The sequence below is a fragment of the Neofelis nebulosa genome, chromosome 4 (genome assembly GCF_028018385.1).
Source record: "Neofelis nebulosa isolate mNeoNeb1 chromosome 4, mNeoNeb1.pri, whole genome shotgun sequence".
Taxonomy (NCBI): Eukaryota; Metazoa; Chordata; class Mammalia; order Carnivora; family Felidae; genus Neofelis; species Neofelis nebulosa.
The window spans coordinates 157,675,069-157,693,783 of NC_080785.1; the positions used below are offsets into that span (position 1 = coordinate 157,675,069).

General features: G+C 51.0%; 1 protein-coding gene and 1 long non-coding RNA gene across 2 annotated transcripts; one reads left to right on the forward strand and one right to left on the reverse strand.

The window, feature by feature from the left end:
* Nucleotides 1-290: 290 nt before the first annotated feature.
* TMEM38A (transmembrane protein 38A) lies at nt 291-18,500 on the reverse strand. Its single transcript, XM_058727558.1, has 6 exons — nt 18,306-18,500; nt 5,947-6,103; nt 5,498-5,682; nt 3,161-3,248; nt 1,466-1,583; nt 291-629 (listed from the first exon to the last, which is right to left on the reverse strand). Exons 1-6 carry the CDS (start codon nt 18,427-18,429, stop codon nt 390-392), a joined length of 912 nt encoding a protein of 303 aa, XP_058583541.1. The 5' UTR covers nt 18,430-18,500; the 3' UTR covers nt 291-389.
* LOC131510431 (uncharacterized) lies at nt 7,101-9,270 on the forward strand. Its single transcript, XR_009261055.1, has 2 exons — nt 7,101-7,389; nt 7,961-9,270. It is a non-coding gene; the product is annotated as an uncharacterized LOC131510431 (long non-coding RNA).
* Nucleotides 18,501-18,715: the final 215 nt, after the last annotated feature.

Consider the following 18,715-nt stretch of genomic DNA (forward strand, 5'->3'; position numbering starts at 1 on the left):
AAATGGCCATCAAATTCGTGACTCTCACCCTGACCTGAAATTCTTTCGGAGTCAAGATGTAATTTTAGAGAGGAAATGATGGAGCAAGAATATGCTGCTAGAGTTTCTGGCTGGAGCCACTGCCAGGATTCTGTGGGCCTCCCCGCCGAATCAGGCTGGGTCGCTATGGTGGCCTGGCAGAAAGAGAGGGACCCCTCCATTCCCACAAATGCCCCTCAGCCCCATATCTCATTTAACGCCCCCCGCCCCCATCAGCCCTGGAGGGTGGGCTGATGGCCCCAGTTTGCCCGGAGAGGGGAAAGCTGAGCCCAGGAGGCGCCCACACCAACTCTGAGGGTCCTGGGTCTGGGTCTTCTCCCCGGCACCCCACACGGCCTCTGGGCCACCCACTAATCTGCCTTCTTGGTTTTCTTCTTCCTGGAGCCCTCACTCAGCTCCTCCTTGGACTTAGCAGGCAGGGCTGAGTGCGGGGAGCCGGGCCCGCCGCCGCCGTGGGACCCGCCGTGGGACGCACCATGGTTGTTGTGGTAATGGTCATCCCCCCAGGCAGCCCCAAACAGCACAGGGCAGATGTAACCCTCCAGAACATCAAAAGGGGAGCCATGAGAGTGAGTGGCCGTCAGGAACACCTGAGGTGGGATGGCAGAAGGGCAGGGAGACAGCGAGAGAGACAGAGGGAAACCGAGGCAGAAAGCAAAGTGGGGGGATGGGAGAGGGAAGAGGGGAGAGAAGGTCAGCCAGGTTAAGGTCAGAGGTAGCCCAGACCCCCCCCCCCCCCACTCTGGCTTTATGCACCCCCGGGAGGGTGACCAACTGTCCCAGGTTTCCCGGGATATGGAACTTCCGGTGTTGAAACCCAGATAGCATCGGGCACACGGAGACAGGTGATCTCCCCCCTTGCCTCCCACCTCGGCTCAGAGAGGAACAGTGCTTGGCCTGAGGTTGCTCACTGCCTTCCCCTTTTCAGTGGCCTATGGGTCCCCTCCCCGCCAGCCAGCCAGCAGCCACGCTCCCCAGACACATGGGGAAGGCAGTGTGGTCCCTGAAGACCCCCCCTGGGTGAGTCAACCCCAACTCAAGGCCTCAGGATCAGACCAGCACCATTCCTGGCCTAGCCTGGGCCCCCTGTATCCTGACTGTGCTTTCCCTGGGTCTCATCCGTCAGCTCTCCACTGCCAAGGCACAAGCTCCCCTCCCCTCACCCCCCGATTCTCCAAATGGACTTCGTACACTCCTGCCCCACTCTTAAGCTGGGCCCTCTGCCCAGAAGGCCTTAGTCTTCTCACCCAGTCCCCTACCTGCTGGACACTCTTCTTATCAGACCTTCTTCCCACGCACAGACCTCCTGGCACCCGCTTCCCCAGCCCCCTGCCTTAGGGCTGTCCTTTCTGGGACACAAGACTACAAGCCCGAGCTCCCAGCCTGGAAGGTGCGGGCTGGGGTGGCTCAGGGCAGCAAGACTTACCTTACAGGACACCATGAACACGGTGAAGATGAAGGTAAGGCTGGCTTTGGACACGGGGAGCCAGCGGGTCTGCTGCAGGGTGAAGAGTATGGCTCCATACAGGCTGGCCTTTGTGGGGCTGGAGGGGGCAGCCTCAGTTACCGCGAGGCGCCAGCCACGCAGCCCAGGCCTTTTTACCTCTGGCCCCGACCCCGCCTGCCCACTGCGGCCCCAGCTCACATCCCAGCTTCTCCTGAGCGTGAGGTGGGAAGGGGCCTGCGTGGCACGGATACGGTGGTGTCTCCCTGCACAGTAAAGGGTTAACAGGGCCCAGAGAGGTTCTTCTTTCTTAACTTCCTTACGGGATAGGTTTTTAATATTTTAACTTGTTGCAGAAGACAGACCCGTGACTTCCGTTCCTGATGTCTGTTGTGCACCGCCGTCCTTAATGATAATTCTGCCTGGTATTTCCAAAGCACTCGCCCGCCAGGGACCGGTGCTGCAGAATCTATCCGTGTGGCTCCTGGGGGCCCCTCACCCTCAGCTGATGAGGCGGAAAAGGAATCCAAGGGGGGAAACCACCTGCCCACTTGGTTGCAGACAACACAGCTAGCCGTCTGGGTCCCCATTTCCTTGTCGGTGGCCCGAGGGTGGGAATACACTTTTGTGTGTGTGTGTGGGGGGGGGGGGGCGGTGAAATGAGCGAATTCTCTCTTCCGAGGTGTGAAATGGGAAGTAATTGTCATGGGCGTATGGGCAAGCCTTTTAATTTTGTCATATTTAAATTTTTTTTAAATGTTTATTTATTTTTGAGAGAGAGAGAGACAGAATGCGAGTGGGTTAGGGGCAGAGAGAGGGGGAGACGCAGAATCCGAAGCAGGCTCCGGGCTCCGAGCTGTCAGCACAGAGCCCGACTCAAGGCTCGAACTCACGAGCTGTGAGATCATGACCTGAGCCGAAGTCAGACGTCAACCGACTGAGCCACCCAGGCGCCCCTCATTTTGTCATATTTTAAATGGCCATGGTTTTTATTTGTTGTCGATTGGGAGAGAAGTGAACTAGCCCAAACCAGTTAGGTCTTTTAAAAATGTATAGGTTACAGGGGCCCCTGGCTGGCTCAGTTGGTGGGATGTGTGACTCTTGATCTTGGGGTTGTGAGTTCGAGCTCTGCGTTGGGTGCAGAGATGCCTTAAAAACAAAATCTTAAAAAAAAAAAGCAATGTATGGGCTACATGCAGCATGAGGCCCTACGCAGAGTCCTGGATGCAGCTGAGTCTGCCCACCTCGTCCCGGCCACACTCCCCATCCACGCTCTGTGCCATACGCTCTCCACCAATGCTCTGTACTCCTCACTCCCCATCCATACTCTGTGCTCTGACCCCCCAGAGCTGGGCAGAATCATTTCTCTTTTCTCACTTGACAGGTGGCAGAGGTGCTGGCCTCTGTCCAGAGGTTCCTCCTTTGCCAGAAAACTGCTACTCACTCTTCACAACCCGAGTCAAGTATCTCATCTCCCTGCAGCTCTGCCTGCCCCTCCCCCCTGGGCAGAGCCCTGGTTCCCCGTTTCTGGGTCCCCCAGCCTTGACCTCTGGAAGCTTCTGGAAGACAGAATCGGTGGCTGAGGCTTCCAAGTCACCGGGAGTATCCAACCCAGGGTCAGGCCCAAGAGGCACCTGTACATACAGGAAGGATGAGGGGCGGAAATGGGATACTCACAAGGACATGTGCAGGATCTCATTGGTCTCCGGCTTCCAGACCCCTCGGAGCAGCTGCTCAAATTTGGACATGAGGGCGACACCAGAGCCTACGAAGACAGGGCGCCCCTGAATGAGCCTGCCACCTCCAGCTCCCCCATTCTTCTCAGCTGAATTCCCAAGGAAGCAGCTTCTCCAGAGGGACACTGAGCCTGGGGGGGTCTGTTCATCAGTTGCAGCAGGGAAACTGAGGCTCAGAGAGGGTCACATGGCATATTCGGAGCAAAACTAGCATGAAGGAATTGAGGTCATATCCCATCTGCAAGGTATGTCTCAGACAAACCTGGGTTGTCTGCCCTGATGCCCGTAGGGAGTCCTGGATCCTGAGCTGTGCATAAAGCTTCCAGAAGCCTCCCCATCCCAGTCTCTCTCCTCCTCAGGGCTCTGAACTCTCAATCTTTCTTAAGCCACTTGCCCTCCAGGAGGCATGCTGTAACTCTAGGGAATTTGTTCTGTAGTATAGGCTTCCTGGAGAGTAAATAAGGAGACCCATAGGCAGACATAAATGATTATCGTTCTAGAAGAATCTTTCCATTTACCCCAAATGTATTGGTTAAAGAGGTTGGACTCCTAGAACTACTCCAGGAGTCGCTATGCTAATTGAGGTGCCTAGTATGTACCACTGGACCAGGGGTTCATATGTGGAGTGATTTTGCCCCTAAGGAGGCATTTGGAAATGTCTGGAAACACTTTTGGTTGTTGCAACTGGGGAGGGGGCTGCTACTGGTTAGCAAAGGCCAGGAATGCTGCTCAACATCCTATAAAGCACAAGACAGCCTCCACCTCAGAGCATGATCCGGCCCCATGTGTCAATGGTGTGGAGTATGCTGGAGCTCAGTGGAGGGTGAGTCTAGGCCCCAATATTTTCACAGTACACACTTTGGTATTAGGGAGCAGGGACGAGGTGTCCAGTGGTGTTAGCACCTGCTTGAGCCTTCTTTCCTTGTCTTCCTTTTACCCCTTGGTCCACCTCTCCAACTATTATTGTCAAATTGTCTACTTCTCCTTTAACTTCTCTCAGTTCGTGCTTTATATATTTTGGTGTTTTTAGGTGCATACATGTTTGTAATTGTTACATCTTCCTCGTGGATTGACCCGTCATTATAAAGTACCCCTCTTTATTTTTAGTAGCATTTTTGTTTGTTTGTTTTAAAGTCTGTCTTGGTCTACCTCCTAGCATAGCTAGAGGAGAGGGGAAAGGAGGCCTTCAGAGTAGTTAAGAATGTGGACGGTGAATTCAGAGGACCTAGAGACAGACCTCGCGGTGCTCCCTTAGCTGTGTGACCGCGGGCAAGTGATTTCATTTCCTTCCTCAGTGAAAGGGGATGACATTAGACTTCTAAAGCAGGGTCTTAAGGATCAAATGGGGTAAGATGCACAAAGGGCTCAACTCAAACCTGTCCTGGGTCATAAAGTCTTCACTGGGCATCCATGAACACGGACAGGAAACCGAACTATATCTTTTTCATGCCCCTCACTGAAACACAACCTTTCCTTCCATCATGAAGGGAGGTAGTGAGCTGAGCAGGATTTGCAAGTCTGTGACTCCATCACCAACAGAATCCACAGATTTATTTCCTTTTCACGTTCCCGTGGTTGTAGATGGTTTCATAATATCATTTGTGCTGGACAGCACTTCAAAAGGTTAAGAATTCCCTATTTGCTAACGAATGGTCTGTAGTTGAGTGCCTCAGTAGAGATGTATAAAATGACTATGCCATACTAAAACTTTGTTTGATGCCTATTTTGAAATAACGGGCCTCTTTTATCATCATATATATTTCATTTTATGCACTTAAAAACATAAAAGGCTTTCCCGGACTCAAAAAGGGCCATGGTCCACAAAGGTTAAGAACCCCTATAGTTACAGGGGTGTGATTTCTTCTCCAGGAAGCATTTGGCAACATCTGGAGACACTTCTGGTTGTTACGCTGGCGGGTGCTACTGACTTCTGGTGGGGGGAGGCCAGGGATGCTGCTCTATATGTTACAACGCACGGGACAGCACCGCCCCCCCCCCCCCCCCAGAGGGTGATCTGGCACCAAATATCAGAAGTGTTGCAGCTGAGAAAACGTGCTTGAGAGACAGCCGCCACTGTCTCATTGTCCTGTTAATCTTTGACAGCTAAATTCTGGAAGAATTTTCCCATTTACTCTAAAGGTGTTGGCTAAAGACACTGGACTCCCGCAACAGTCCTGACACCCCTCGGCCTGGACCAATATCTATGCCGACCTGGGTGCCCGACATGTAGCACACTGAGCAGCGGTGATTTTTCCATTGTTATCATGGTCCTGTTTACCTTTGACCCAGCCGGTGGCAATCATGACAAACCACCCATGGTGGTAGTGGTGGTGGGCGTGATGGATGCCCACGGCGATCTTTCGGACTCTGACTACCTCCTTCATGGCCACAAATATAAGTTTCACAGGTAAGAAGCAGACACACTTGTAAAAGAGGTCCAGGGGGCAGAAGAAAATCAAGTACCTTTGGGGAGAGAATGAGGAGCATCAGGGGGAGACAGACTGTGGGGGGGTCCCTGGGAGGTTGGGTCCAGACCTCCCCTCCCCCCCAACTGGTTGGGCTCCGGACAGAGCTGGGCAGCGGAGAGCAGTGCGTTCAGGCCCACGGTGGAGATTGTGCTGATGGGTCCTATTTCCCCCAACCTCCCGCCTCCCACCTCCCAGGTGGCTGGGTCACCCCTGCCCCCGGCTCTGCTCTCCCACACCCCACCAGCTTGACAGTGCTTACCAGACGGCCGAGGCCAGCAGGACGCTGGAATTGTTGCTGAAGTAGTCGATCAGGGGCTCCCCGAGGAGCAGATCCGCCAAGATGTAACTCCCGAAGCAGTGCAGCATGGCGCACAGCCAGGACGCCAAGGGATGGCGCCGGGACAGCTCGACTGCTCCTGGGGGGGGGGGGGGGGGGGGGGAGGGGCCATCACTGGGGTGCCAAGAGCGTGCTTTGTCCCCATGCCCTCTGGTCAGCTTATGCTAATTCAGCTGCCTTTGCAGAGCGCCCGCCCAATGCCTTGCAGCTCGCCCATTTCAGAGGAAGAACCCAGGCTCAGGGAGGCGGGACACATGCCTGAGGTCACACAGAGGAAAGGCAGAGCTGGGTCGGGCCTCTCTCCTCTGTGCTCAGAGAGGTGGCAATGATTGGTAATGCCAGCTCCCAGTTAGCAGGCAGCTCCAGGTCGCAGACACCAGGTTCACATCTACGTGAAGGACTCCTTCAATCGTCGTTGATACCCACCGCCAAGTGATCACTCTCATTATCCCCACAAAGAGAGGGAGGCACGGCTGCTGCTGCCTCGGGCTGATGCCAAGATCCCTACAGGCTCACGCCCGGCCTCTCGGTCTCTCCCTCTTTTTAAATTTTTATTATTGCGGTAAAATATACACGAAATGTACCACTTTCACCATTTTTTAAGTGCACAGCTCAGGAGCATTAGGCACATTCCCACTGTTGGTGCAGCCATCATCACCATCCATCTCCAGGACTTTTTCATCGTCCCCAACTGAAACTCTGTCCCCCTTAAACACTTAACTCCCCGTTCTCTCCCTTCAGCCCCTGGCGTCCACCATTCTACTTTCGGTCTCTGTGAATTTGACCCCTCTAGGGACCCCATGTAGGTGGGATCACACAGTATCTGTCCTTTCTTTTTTTTTTTTTTTTTTTTAATTTTTTTTTTTTTTTTTAATTTTTATTTTTGGGACAGAGAGAGACAGAGCATGAACGGGGGAGGGGCAGAGAGAGAGGGAGACACAGAATCGGAAACAGGCTCCAGGCTCCGAGCCATCAGCCCAGAGCCTGACGCGGGGCTCGAACTCACGGACCGCGAGATCGTGACCTGGCTGAAGTCGGACGCTTAACCGACTGCGCCACCCAGGCGCCCCGTATCTGTCCTTTCTTAGTCTGGCTTATTTTCCTTAGCGTGATGTCCTCAAGGCACGCTCGTGTTGGAGCACTGCTAGTGTTAGAATTCCTTCTTTTTTAAGGTTGAAAAATATCCCATTGAATGGTTAGACCACATTTTGTTTCTTCAACTCATCCATCGATGGACGTCTGGCCGTTCCCACCTTTTGGCTATTGTGAATAATGCCGTGAAGAACACGGCATGTACAAATATCTGAGTTCCTTGTTTCAACTCTTGCGGTGACATATCCAGAAGTGGAATTGATGGGTCATATGGTAATTCAATATTAACATTTTTTTTTAAGTTTTAAATATTTACTTATTTATTTATTTTGAGAGAGAGAGAGTAGGGGAGGGCCAGAGAGAGAGAGGGAGAGAGAAAATCCCAGGCAGGCTCCGCACTGCCAGCACTGAGCCCAGCATGGGACTTGAACTTACGAACCACGAGTCCATGACCTGAGACAGAATCGAGAGTCAGACGCCCAACGGACTGAGCCACCCAGGCGCCCTATGCTTAATTTTTTGAGGAACTGCCATATTGTTTCCCACAACCGCTGCACGATTTCACATTCCCACCAACAGGGCATGAGGGTTCCACCTTCTCCACATCCTCGCCAACACTTGTTATTTTCCGTTATGAGCTAGTGGCCCGGAAGAAATAAAGACACACGAGCAGAAGGGGCCAAGCACAAATGCCACCTCCTCTAGGAAGGCTTCCTGGCTCTGCTGAGTCGGTCACTCCTGCCTCTGGGCTCCCACAACCCTGTGGACTTTATCCTACCATGGGTCTTGGTATTTTACTTTTTTTTTTTTTAATTTTTATTTTAATGTTTATTTATTTTTGAAGGAGAGAGAGACAGCATGTGAGCGGGGGAGGAGCAGAGAGAGAGAGAGAGAGAGAGAGAGAGAGAGAGAGACAGAATCGGATGCAGGCTCCGGGCTCTGAGCTGTCAGCACAGAGCCCGATGCGGGGCTCAAACTCACAGACCGCGATATCATGACCTGAGCCGAAGTCGGACGCTCAACCGACGGAGCCACCCAGGCGCCCCAACTTAATTGTGAACACCGACGGGAAGTAGATGAGAGGTTGCCTCGGGCTAGAGGGAATGGGGGAGAATGGAGAGTGACAGTTAAAGGATAGAGGTTTCTTTCAGAGGGGATGGTCGCACAATTCTGTGAATATACTAAAAAACAATGAACGGGATGCTTTAAATGGGTGAATTGGGTAGTATATGAATTAGAGCCCAATAAAGCTGTTATAAAATAAACAACAACGGAAAAAATGTAACTTATTTCGGTTTCTGTAACGGAGGATACACACTCATAAATGATACTAAATTGAGTCTTCCTATGAACCCAAGGCAACAACAACAACAACGAAGGATGGTTCTGCTTAGCGGAGAGGAACAGGAATCCTCTCCCTCAAGAAGATGGCTCAGTGCATCGGCCTGCAACTTTACAAATCAGACAGCAGCGCCCCACCCCAGAGCATCTCGGTTGGCCAGTCTGGGGTGTGGCTGGGCTTATGGATTTTTTGATGCTTCTGGGTGATTCTTATGGGCAGCAATGTTGAACATCACACGGCGACAGAGGAATGAGCTGGCTGATGTCCCGATGTCCTGCAGCCCTGATAAGCCAAGATCTTCTATGTGTGGCTAGGAGGATAGGCTCCCAAGAACAATGGTTTCCAAACTGTGTTCCTAGGAACCCTGAGGATTTGCAGGAGAGACCAAATGGGAACGTTCTGGGTCCTTCACCCCGTGTCCACCAGAGCATACCTGCATTTACTGCTTCATCTCAGTGTTCAAGACAAGCCTTTGTTTTGTTTGTTTCGTTTTGTTTTAAAGCTATCTCTGTGCTGGGGGCACCTGGCTGGCTCAGTTGGAAAAGCATGAGACTCTTGATCTCGGGGTTGTGAGTTAGAGCCCCACATCGGGTATAGAGATTGCGTAAAAATAAAACCTTTGGGGTGCCTGGGGGGCTCAGTTAAGTGTCCGACTCTTGATTTCAGCTCAGGACATGATTTCACAGTTCATCAGTTCCAGCCCTGCATATGGCTCTGTGCTGACAGCGTGGAACCTGTTTGGCATTCTCTCTGTCTCTCCCTCTCTACCCCTTCCCCATTTGCATGCTTTCTCTCTGTCTCAGAATAAATAATAAACTAAAAAAAAAAAAAAGGAACTTTAGAAAAAAAAGTGTATGTCAATATTGCCGAATAAAGTCAGTAGCTGGTGTTAATGGGATTGTACCAGTGTCAGTTTCCTGGTTGGAGTAATGAGCTACCAGTATGTAAGACGATCTCATTGGGGGAAGCTGGGGGAAGGGGACTTGGGAACTCTTCACACGACTTTTGCCACTTCTTACGAGTTTGTAACTTTTTAAAAAATGTGTTTAATTCCCACATTGAAATAGAGGGCAAAGGTCTAGTTCTTAAAAAGTAAGTTTATAAAAACTAGGGGAATAGGATTAATGCCTCTGAATCAAATCCTTACACTTTGTATTACGTAAAGTCTTTAGAATCTTTATAAACAGGTTCTATCATTATGTCAAATTATTTTGTTTGTTTTAAATAATCTCTATGCCCAATGTGGGGCTCGAACTCACAGCCCCGAGATCAAGAGTTGTATGCTCTACAGACTGAGCCAGCCAGGTGTCCCCTATCTTCATGTTAACATCGTCATAATCTTCTGTAGCCACACCCCAGAGTTGCAACCTGGTGTTTCCTGCTGTGACAACTATCGATTTCTTCCCTCCCCCACCAGTTTCATTTTCCAGAGAATGCTTTTAGGATTAAGCCGTAAGGCACAGACACTTAGCTCTCATGGCCAGAGCAGGTACCAAAGACTCCCCTTAAATGACTTACTTGAATCCAGTGACAACTCCACTCAATGTGGATGTGAAATGACAAGGTTACATGTGATCTGTTAATCAAAATAAATGATCCCAGGTTTGACTTGTTGTTGTTGTTTTTTTTTAAGGTTGCTTTGTTTCTAGAAATTGGATGCCTCTTGTCTCTAAGTTGTCAAATCTGGATGCGTGGCCTCTCCGTGACATGCACTACGTCTGAAGCTATTGACATCAATACCTATGCATACGGTCGATACACTCAAAACATTGATTTGGTCTTAGTGCTTCGTTGAATACGGGGACCTCATCAGTCTTACCTGCTGCTGCCCCCCGCCCCCGCCACCACCGTGCGTGGCACTGTGCCTGACACATAGTAGCTGCCCAATAAATAGTTGTGAGAGAATGAACTCCTGCCCTCACAGAGCTTACATTCTTACAAATGCGGGCAGAACAGCTCGTAGGCATTGAGGTTGGGTTTGCGCACTTTGGGATGGACCCTAAGAAAACCTCCCCTGCTCCATCTATTTGTGGAGTTACTATTTTGTCCCAGGCAACTGTAAGCCTTGACTCTATCCTGGAGAGCTTTTAATCACGCATAACAGAGGGATCAATATCCCCACTTGCAGCGAGTTATATGGGGGACCAGTGTCCCCCTGCCCACAATTCATGTCCGCCGGAACCTCAGAATGTGACCTTATTTGGAATAGGGTCAGTGTAGGGTTTTCATTCCAAGAAACATGAAGTCCAATCCCTTCTGTAGAAGGAGCTGCCTTCTTAGCTTGGCCAACTTTATAGAGAAGTGGGGGGGGGGGGTGGCTAGGAGTACATGCCCCTGCTCCAGAGGGAAAAAAAGCCCCAGTTTCCCTCCATACACACAGCTGGGAGAATCTATAGGCAACACCACCTTGGAGGCAGTTTGGCAACACTGAGGAAATCTGAGGCTGTGCGTTGCCCGTGTCTCAGCAATTCTGCTCCTCACGGCTGACTCAAAAGAAACTAGCAAAGGAGACCGGGGTGGGGGTCAGGGGGAGGATTTCACCGCCACACTGTTATAGGACAAAAGTACTTATCTCTTAGTGAGGGGTGGAAACTCACACAAAATGGGTTACCACAGAGCCGCTATTTAAAAGTGAACTAGATCGGGGCGCCTGGGGGGGCTCAGTCGGTCAAGCGTCTGACTTCGGCTCAGGTCACCATCTCAAGGGTCCCTGAGTTCAGGCCCCGCATCGGGCTCTGTGCTGACAGCTCAGAGCCCGGAGCCTGCTTCCGATTCTGTGTCTCCCTCTCTCTCTGCCTCTCCCCTGCTCGTGCTCAGTCTCTCTCTCAAAAATAAAGATTAAAAAAATTTTTTAGTAAAAAATAAATAGTAAAAGTGAATTAGATCTATAACCCTGGGAACAAAATCCCTTCTGGTTGAGAACCACCACTCTAGATAAATCCACGTGGATAAATCCTGTACGGTTATTACTGAGTAAAAACGTTAGGTTGCAAGAGGATACGTTTATGTATATGTTAAGTATATATTTGAAACAACATACTCCATGTAGTTTAGAGACACATACACGGCAGAGAAGGTGTAAATACAGGCGTGGGAACAATACGAGCCAATTTTAGGGTGGCGGTCACATCTAGAGAAGGAGGGACGGGGAAGGGACAGGGTTGGCTGGGTCTCTATTTATTTATTAAAAAAATCATCTGAGGGGCACCTGGGTGGCTCTTTCGGTGGAGCGTCCAACTTCTGCTCAGTCCATGATCTCATGATTCGTGGGTTCGAGCCCCGCATCGGGCTCACGGCTGTCAGCGTGGAGCCGGCTTCGGATACTCTGTCCCCCTAGCTCTCTGCCCCTCCCCCACAGTGCTCTCTATCTCAAAAATAAATGAGCATAGAAAAAAAAAGTATTTAAAAAATAATAATAAAAATAAAAAATATCTGAAGCAAATCTATGTTCACATCCGTTAAATCTGTGTAGAGGGAAGAGCAGTATCTATGATATTTATTCTATGCGTATGAAATATTTAATCACCAAAATGGGTGAAAACAAGAGTCTTCTGGAAAGCTGATAAGCAGGAGGGCTATGGGGTACTCATCTGCCTTATCACACTGGGGTCCACACTCTGTACTGAGCCCCCTCGCTACCTGTCCCCTCTCTGATGGCCATGACCAGAGGGCCAGGAACCAGGGAAGTCTTGGATGGGCAGGGGGATCCTGTTCCTCCAGGAACAGGAGGTCTTGGGTGGGCAGTGGGGCGCCAGGCTACATCCTATCTGCAAGAACCCAACAAAAATTTCCGGAAGGCTCTTAAAAAATCATGTTCACAGCAGCACTGTTCACAACTGCCAGAGGGTAGAAACGACCCAAGTGTCCACCAATAGATGAACGGATAAACAGAATGTGATCGAGCCACACAATGAAATATGATTCAGCCTTAAAGAGAAGTGAAGTCCTACAACATGAACAAATCTTGAAGACGTGCTAAGTGAGAGAAGCCGGACACAAAAGGTCACATGGTGTATGATGTCATCTATAGGAAATGTCCAGAAAAGACAAATCCATAGAAACAGACAGCAGGTTACTGGTTGCCAAGGGCTGGGGGTTGGGGGGTAGGGGGAAACGGGGAGTGACTCTCCATGGGTATGGGGCTTCCTTTTGGGGTGAGGAAAGTGTTCTGAACTTAAATATTCCATATAGGTGGAATCATATCACATAGCCCTTTACCTCTGGCTTTCAGTGAGTGCAATATTTTCAAGGGCTGCCTCCCACTAGCCTCCGCTTCCTCTGCTTTCATTCGTCTTTCTCTGCTGTGAGGCATTCCATGATAGGAACAGATCACAAGGTATTTATCCATTCTCTTTTTTTATTAAAAAATTGTTTTTTAATGTTTGTTTACTTATGAAAAAGAGAGAGAGCACAAGTGGGGGAGGGACAGAGAGAGAGGGAGACACAGAATCGGAAGCAGGCTCCAGGTTCTGAGCTGTCAGCACAGAGCCCGATGCGGGGCTCGAACCCACAAGCCATGTGATCATGACCTGAGCCGAAGTCAGATGCTTAACCGACTGAGCCACCCAGGCACCCCGTCTATTCTCTTGTACAAACTACATTTTATAATCAGGAAACCTGCCTGATAAAAGTTGTTTGAGAGGAAGTCCTAAACACACTCCCCTTTTTCTTTGCCCCCCCCCCCCCCAACTAACCAGGTGACCTTGGACAGACCATTTTTGCTCTGTGTCTGGCTCCTTCTATCAGGTGTGAACCCCAATCCCCTCTTTGCCCAGCTCCTAACAAGGGCTGGCATCGAATTTTCCCTCCTCACCCTGGGATTACAATTCCCCACCCTCAGGGTCGTCCTAAGTCTTAGCATTTACAAAGGTCCTACAGTATGAAGCAGAATGTTCTTTCCTCTTCTTTGGGGCGTCTATTTAAAATGTGGCCAGCTGAGAGTTAATCCTTCGGAGCAGCTGGTGGGTCCCGCAGGAGCCGGGTCAGGTGAGGCACCCATGTTTTGCAGAAATGGATACCTCTGCATCTAAAAATAACCCTGAGGGGTTGAATTCTTTCCAGGGTCATTCTTGTGCCCTCTGGGACCATCCCAGGGACTGAGGCCAGGGAGTGGGGGAAGGGGCTTTTGTGGGAGTAAAGCAGGCTCCCGTGGGTGACTCCTGGTAGAAAAGTCACAGGCCCACGTTGGCCTCGGGCAAATAACTGCCTCCCACTAGCCTCCGCTTCCTCTGCTTTCAAAAGAAGAGAGTGAGAGCACCCCCTCCTCAAGTTGTGATGATTCAATGCGATGTGCACGATTATCAACATGCTTCTCAGTGCTATCAACCTTAGTGATCTCAGGAGGAGTCTCCCCATTGCCACAGACGAGAAGACCGAGGCTGATGGGGGATGGGCCTGCCCTGAAGATCCACAGCAAGGTGGTGGCCGAGAACCTTCTCCCGGGGGCTCTTTCCCTTTGCCAGACTCCTTCCTGGCTTCTCTTGCTGGGTTTTGGGGCGGCATCAGGATCCAGGAGAATGTGGGTTGCAATCCCAGGTTTGCCACCAAAGCGTTCCCCTCTCGCTGGGTGAGCCCAGGCTAGTCACTCCTCTCCTCGGGCCTCAGCTGGTGTATTTGTGTATAACGGGTGGTGCTGGCTAGAGTGACCAACCACTCCGGGGTGGCCCGGGACCGAGGACCTCCTGGGACATGGGACTTCTGATGCTTGTCTTAATTGAACCTGGGCGAGGTGGTCACCCCAGTGCTCTTACTCATTTCAAAGGGCGCCAGTGAGGACAAAAAGAAATTATTGCTTAGTGCTTAGCAATTATGCAAGAGTTATTCCTGGAACTGGATCTGAAATGGAAAGTACCTGTGGGTGGAAATTTTAGCTGATGGATTTATAAAAATCGGCTCTGCCTGAGGAGGGAGGAGGAAGCTCTGGCCTGGGGTGGGCAGCACAACATTCCCTCTCTGGGGTCAGTGTCCCGTCTGTGGATGGCAGGGAAGCACTAGAAGGTTCCATGGGGTGCTCTCAGCTCTGCCGTGGCTCTGTGCTATTTAGTCTGAGGTCTAAACGTAAGAGATGTATTTACAGAGACTCTCAGTGACTTTAGGGCAAGTCTTCCCCTGAGCCTTCGAGTTCAGCCACCTGCCTTGGTTTCTTTCCCTGTGAGAGACAGTGGTCCTCTGCCCTGGAAAAACTTACAGTTTGTGCCAGAGGTCCCAAAACAGGGGTCGAGGAGCCGTCTCTTTAGCCCCACAGCATTTTAGAAAATGTTCAAACTGCAACAAAGACATCTTTCAGTAGGTGAATAATGACACTGCGGTGCACACACACCATGGGATCTTACTCGGCAATAAACAGGAATGAGCTCTCAAGCCACAAAAACACATGGAAGAGGCTTAAATGCATGTTGCTATAGGGGAAGGAAGCCAGTCTGAAATGGCTATACACTGCACGATCCGAATTCTATGACAGTCTGCAGAAGGCAAAACCATGGAGACAGTAAAAAGATCAGTGGTTGCCAGGGGCTTGGGGGAGGGGGCAGGATGATTACGTGGGGCTTGGCGGATTTTTAGGTTAGTGAAACTATCTCTATACTATAATGGTGGATATGCGTTAGGCATGTGTCAAAATCCACAACATGTACAACACAAAGTAACCCTAATGTAAACTATAGACCGTGGTTGATAAGATGTACAGTGATGATAATAACGATGTGGATAAATGAGGTTGGTTTGTTGATTGTAACAAATGTATCCCTCTGTGCAGAATGTTGTTGGTGGCAGAGGTCAGAGAGTAGATGGAAACTGTACTTTCAACTTCATTTTGCTGTGGATCTAAAACTGTTCTAGAGGGGCGCCTGGGTGGCTCAGTAGGTTAAGCGTCCGACTTCGGTTCAGGTCATGATCTCACGGTCTGTGAGTTCGAGCCCTGTGTCGGGCTCTGTGCTGACTGCTCAGAGCCTGGAGCCTGTTTCAGATTCTGTGTCTCCCTCTCTCTCTGACCCTCCCCCATTCATGCTCTGTCTCTCTCTGTCTCAAAAATAAATAAACGTTAAAAAATTTTTTTTTAAATAAAACTGTTCTAGAAAAAAGTCTATTGGTCTGGAAGGTTCTTTGGATAGGTCAAGGCTTAAAGTATCCAGGACTGTCATTCATTCATCATTCAATCGTTCGGTCATGCAGCCAACATCCACTGCTTCCTCTTCTCTTCCCGTAGAGAGCTGGGGGTCCTGGAGGTGAGAGACCTGGTCCCCCCTGCCCCTACTGAGAAGCTCCAGGTCTAATAAGGAGATCCTGCCTCTTTTAGCCCATCACTTTTTAAATATTATGTAGATTTTGATTCAGCAGGTCTGGGGTGAGGGGGAGTGGTGCCTGGCATTCTGCATTTCTTAACCAGCTCCCAGGGGACATAGATGCTGTTCACCTGAGGACCACACTCTGAGCTTTGTCCTCATTCAGGCTTCTCATGAAAGCCTGACCTGGAAAATGCCTGCATCCCAGGAAACACATCCTCCCACGGCCTTACAAATGATGGTAACTACCTCTCACAAGTGCCTTAGACCCTACTACTGACAAAGGTCTCAATAGATTTTCACAACAGCCAGGCAGAAGAGTCCAGGATTACGTTCCAATGAGCCTATTTCATAGATGAGTGAGCTGAAGAAGCTCTCGGAGGTGCAGTAACCAGCCCGGTGTTTCCTCAGTGGTAGAGGCAGAACTGACTCCTAATTCAGAGATTTTTTTTTTTTTTTCCTAAAAGCCAGCTTGGCTGTCGGCTTCACAGGTGTGCTACCTGTGCAACTGCCCAGGACCCTGTGCCCAGAGGGGCCTCCCATTCAGTTTAGTGTTCTGCTGTCACTGTCTTGAGATTCTTAAGTTCCAAATGAGGGGCCCCGACAATTCTACAGCTGGTTCTGCAATCAGCACACAGATACTGAGAAGAAAGCTTTATAGAGGCTCGGCAGGAACACCAAACCGAAGGGCTAACAGCTAAGTCCAAGTCCGACACCTCCCTTTTCTAAGGGGAAGCAATCGTAGTGATTTCCGGGGTCAGGCAGACCTGGGTTTGAATCCCAAGGTTGTCATCTACCAGCCCTGGGACCACAGGCTCATTGCATTATGTAAATTACCTTAGTCACTATTTCCTATTTCCCCAGTTACAAATGGGGATATTCTGATTCGGTTTATCTGGGGGTGGAGATGAGATGGGGCCTTAAGAGGCCCCAGGAGCCTCTGATAAGCGGCTAGGGTTCAGAACCACTGAACCTTCCCAACCTTCAGGAACCTTCAGGCTCCAGTGTCTCTAGTTCAGATGATTCACTGTGTGACTGGCAGAAACATCTCGACCCCTCTTGCAAGCTCCTGGCCAGCCTGAAGACCTCTTTCTTCCAGACGCTTGTGTCTTACGTTGCTAACGGGGTTCCTGCCCTCCACGGTTTTAGATAGCCCAAGGTGTGCTAGGTTCCATACTTGCCCAGGGGCCTGGCCTGAGCCACCAAAAATTCGTCCTGGACAGGAAATACAGCTCTGTGTTCACGCTAAGACAATACAAAGCTTATTTTGCTTTGCAAAGTAACTGGTCTCCAGAAAAGCTTTTAAAGAATAGGCTTTAGCTTGTGGGTGGACAAAAATAAAATGGAATAAAAACAGTTGGCAAGCAGACTATGATCCCATTTGCATAAAATCATGTTTCTACATCTCTACAGGGTTATAAATGCATAGAAGAGAGGTCTGGAAGGGTCGACAACACATTAACTGTAATTATCTCTTTCTCCTTTGCATTTCTCAGCTTGATTTTTGAATATACAGAAGCACCTATTTTTATCATCTGAAAAAAAAAAAAAAAAGCTATTTCTATTCTGCCAGAAAAATATAGGAGTGATTTCATCTAAGTGGGAGAAAGTTTCGGGATGATTGATTCCTTTTCTAAGGCTAAATTCTCAACTCCCTTTCCTTTGCTGGCGTGCTATAATAATTATAACACCGGGAGATGAACAAGAAACATTGGGTGAGCCTTGTATAAAAATAGAACACATTCTAAGGAGGCTATTTACCATCAGTTAACAAATGTTTTCAAAAGACCCAAGAAGCAGAGTCTTTCTTCTCTCCTGCGATTCTCCACGGGGGTCTGGAGCTGGCGGGGGTAGCTAACCCCGAATCACCCTGCCCTAGGGCCGGTTCTGCTCAGTCAGTGGAAGGATAGGAGCCAGGGCTGAAAGAATTCCTGCCGGGAGAGGAGACCCAGCTTCGCCCGGCCGGAGGAGGAGGGGAGATTGCCCGAGGGCCGCAGCGGAGAGGGGGCGCCGGTGTCACTTTCTCAGAACCGGATTACTGCCCCCAGCACGGCCGGCCCTTATATAGACACTCAGCAGCCGCTCGGGCTCCGCGCGCCAAGGGCAAGAGGGGAGGTCAAGGCTGCGGCCGGCCAGGACATCTGGACTGGCCCGCAGCGCCGATCCCCGCCTGCGCCCTCACCAAGACCTACGCCGCTTGCGCAAGTTCTTAGGACTATGCCAGGATCCCTGACCTGCTCTCCCAGCCCCCTCCCAAGCACCTGTTCCCCCTCCTCTGAACAATCACGTTCCTCTTCTGCCCTTCAGCCCGTATCTGCTTCCCCTCCCCCAGCCTCACAATCCCGGGGGCTTCTCTCCTTGCTCTCCCTCTTGTCTCCCACCCCCCCTTCCGCCCACCCCACGTGGAAGAACCGCATGATCCCGGCACCTGCTGCTCCCCGGAACCAGTCCTTCGGACTGTCCCCCCAGGATCTAGGGCATCCCCCGCCTCGGACCCGCAGGTTTACCCCCGCCCCCCGCCCCCTCCCCGCGATGCCAGCCCCCGCGGGCTCCTGGCCCTGGCTCACCTGGCTCATACTTGAGGTAGAGAATGGAGACGATGAAGTAGCTGAGGTCGAAGACCGGGAAGAGCGGCACCCGCGAGAAGCTGAGCGCCAGCTCGCCTAGGCTCAGCGCCGAGAGCAGCTCCATGGCGCCCGCCGGGTCCCACCCCAGCCCCCGGCCCAGTAAGTCCCGCAGCCCGCGGCCCGGCAACTGCGCCCCCGCCGCTGGACCCGCCCCCGCCCGCCAGGCGCCGCCCCCAACCCGGCCCCCGCGGGAGAGGAGGGACGGCCCCAGGCCCCGGGGCTGGTGGTGGGGCCGTTCTGTCCCTTGAAGCCTAGTCGGGTGTCCGCTACTCCGTCCCTCGGGCCATCGCGACCCCATTCAGCCCAGCGAGGCGGGGTGCAGGGGTCCCTGTGGTGTGCGTTGGACAGGG

Excerpts from the sequence above, each read along its gene's own strand:
- TMEM38A (XM_058727558.1), bottom strand. The coding sequence starts at position 18,429 with ATGGAGCTGCTCTCGGCGCTGAGCCTAGGCGAGCTGGCGCTCAGCTTC. Across the intron at positions 5,683-5,946 it reads CTGCTGGCCTCGGCCGTCTG|GTACTTGATTTTCTTCTGCC; the intron begins GTAAGCACTGTC and ends CTCTCCCCAAAG. Across the intron at positions 630-1,465 it reads TGTTCATGGTGTCCTGTAAG|GTGTTCCTGACGGCCACTCA; the intron begins GTAAGTCTTGCT and ends ATCCCACCTCAG.